General features: G+C 45.4%; 1 protein-coding gene across 1 annotated transcript; it reads right to left on the minus strand.

Moving 5' to 3' along the window:
- Window positions 1-1,477: 1,477 nt before the first annotated feature.
- On the minus strand, window positions 1,478-2,419 carry LOC100464338 (olfactory receptor 24). Its single transcript, XM_002921894.3, has one exon. It carries the CDS (start codon window positions 2,417-2,419, stop codon window positions 1,478-1,480), a length of 942 nt encoding a protein of 313 aa, XP_002921940.1.
- Window positions 2,420-2,852: the final 433 nt, after the last annotated feature.

Consider the following 2,852-nt stretch of genomic DNA (forward strand, 5'->3'; position numbering starts at 1 on the left):
TCCAAAAAAGCCCTGACCAGATGATGGGTTCCCTACAGCAAACTCCACTATTCTTAAGTTCTGGGTTCTATTCACCAGAGTAGCCCCCGAAAGCATCCCCTTTCTAGCCTACAACAGGGCCAGGTCTGGAGGTCTGTTTGTTCAACGGAGAAAATCTCATTTAATTCTCTTGGAAGGAAAGTAACATAAGCAAACTGGAGGTACAAATTATTCAAAGCCATTCTGCTTAAGATGATGTCAGCTCCTTAGCACTGTTTGAAAAATTCTGGCCCCATTCACTGTTCATTCAGCCCAGAAATAGAGCCCAAACTCACCGCTCATTCCATCTGGGTTGTGAATCCCCAGATAAACATTAGAATGACTTCACAATACACACAGATGGTATGCATTGCTCTCCTGGGAGCTAGAGAATGAGGAAATGAGACAGTGGAGTAGAACAGGGGAGGAGACACAGGGAAAACCTACAACAAGTAACTCTCATCTAGGTTGTAAGCAGTGTTACTACTCACATGAATTCCACAGGCATATATGGCGACTGAGACCTGCCTCGGTTTCCTTCTGGCTTAAACATTTGAGATTCAATGGATTGGTATTTTCGTCTTTGGCTACAAAGACTTATACCATCAAGTGAGTCCTCATTTTCCTAGTGCATGGTCTCAATATCTTTTTCCCCGTGCCTTGTACAAATTTCATCTAGCACATGCCTTCTTGCTCCCCCAGAAGACAGAATAGGAGTGGGGGGGGGGACATGATTCAACTACGTGCTCCCTGACTTTGGTCCCTGGAAGTCAATGAACCATCTGGTTCTCAGGAAAAAGCCAAACTCTTGAGTTGGTCCCAAAGTCCTTCTTCACCTGGCATTCTCCAAGTCATTCGCCATAACTGGATTTTTCACTACACAAATGCATCCTTCTCTCTCTGTCTCTTGCTTTCTGACCTTTTCATATACTGGGTTTTTCTCTTTTTCTGATATTCTTTCTCCTCATATTTGCCTGAAAAACATCATCTTATCCTTTGAGGTTTAGGATCATCTCTTCCAGGAAGCCTTCCCTGATTGCCCTTCCAGATTCTGTAGGGTGTTCCTACTCTATCCTACCCTGGCCCTCACGTGCATATTTCATCCAGTATCTTCTCCCACATTCAACTGTAAACTCTACACAATAGGGACCTTGTGTCTCCTGCTCGCCACTCCACGGCCAGCACTCCATAAGTATTTGTTGAGAGCTAACTGGATTTTGAACCAGGATAAATCCAATCCGATCTTTCTGGGAAGACAGCATCAGACATACCCAAAAGGACTCCTACTCGTCTCCGTAACTGAGAAAATAGTAACAGGGTCATCCTGAAATATCCTTTTAAACTTCTGCAACTCAAAATCCAAAGTGGCTACTCTCCCACACCGTGCAATTTCATTCTTTTCCCCAGGAACCTAGCTGTTGAGATCCTACCTTCCGGAAGTTTCCAGGTGTCCTTGTGGTCAGGAAGATGAAGTAATTTTTCTGTTGACAAGCTTCCTCAGGGCGCCCTTCAGATCTTGGTTCCTCAGGCTGTAGATAAAGGGGTTCAGCAGGGGGGTGACCGCAGTGTACATCACAGCAGAGGCTTTCTCCTTCACAGCTGTGCGCACAGAGGAAGGACACAAATAGACGCCAATGGTGGTCCCGTAGAAGAGAGCAACCACAGACAGATGGGAGCTGCAGGTGGAAAAGGCTTTCTTCCTGCCCCCTGCAGAGGGGACCTTCATGATGGCCACAATGATGTGAGCATAGGAGGCCAGGATGCAGAGGAAAGGCATGGCTATCACCATCCCCGCCACGATGAGCACAAAGATCTTGTTCACAGAGGTGTCAGTGCAAGAAAGCCTGAGAAGAGGAGTGAGGTCACAGAAGTAGTGAGGAATCTTGTTGTTCCCGCAGAAAACCAGACGGGCCATCAGGAGGATATGAGTGAGGGAGATGAAGCAGGAAAACACCCATGGGCCACCAGCCAGCAGGCCACAGAGGCGTGGGCTCATGATGGTGGTGTAGTGTAAGGGGTGACATATAGCCACAAACCTGTCATAAGCCATCACAGCAATTAAAACACTGTCCACAATGCCAAAGAAATGGAAAAAGTACATCTGGGTCAGGCAGCAGGGATAGGAGATTGACTTGCTTTTGGTTTGGATGTTCACCAGCATCTTGGGGACTGTGTTGGTGGCCAGACAGAAATCAACCAAGGAGAGATTGCCCAGGAAGAAGTACATGGGGGTGTGGAGGTGGGAGTCGGAGCTGACGGCCAGGATGATAAGTAGATTCCCCACTACCGTGACCACATACACGCAGAGGAACAGAGCAAAGAGGAGGGTCTCCTGCTCTGGGTTTTCTGAAAGCCCCAGGAGGATGAATTCAGATGCACTGGTTTGGTTCCTTGGTTCCATGGGTAATATTCCTCTGGAAGTATTGAAAGGGAGACGTTACAGGAACGCTACAGAGATGATTCTGGAAGATCAGATGAGATTACAACCAATTTCCCACCCAGACTAAGTATAACACCTGTTTACGTACGTGTTACATCTTGAACTATTGATGAAGCATTTACAGCAACTCATATGTCACGGTTTGGTAGTAGGACCCTCCCATGAGTATTCCCATTTCAGAAAAATATTGAGAGAATTTACCATGCAAGAAAACTTACTGGAAAAAAAAAACTAAGGGATTTACTTCAGGATAAAACAAATTGAATTAAAAATAAACAATATCCAGGAAGCAATGAACACCCAAGTAACTTGATCATATGTAGAAAAAATAAACAAAATGCTGAGTTTTAAAATAATAATAACTCCACATAAACAAGATGGATTACGACACCAG

Source organism: Ailuropoda melanoleuca, chromosome 4 (genome assembly GCF_002007445.2).
Source record: "Ailuropoda melanoleuca isolate Jingjing chromosome 4, ASM200744v2, whole genome shotgun sequence".
Taxonomy (NCBI): Eukaryota; Metazoa; Chordata; class Mammalia; order Carnivora; family Ursidae; genus Ailuropoda; species Ailuropoda melanoleuca.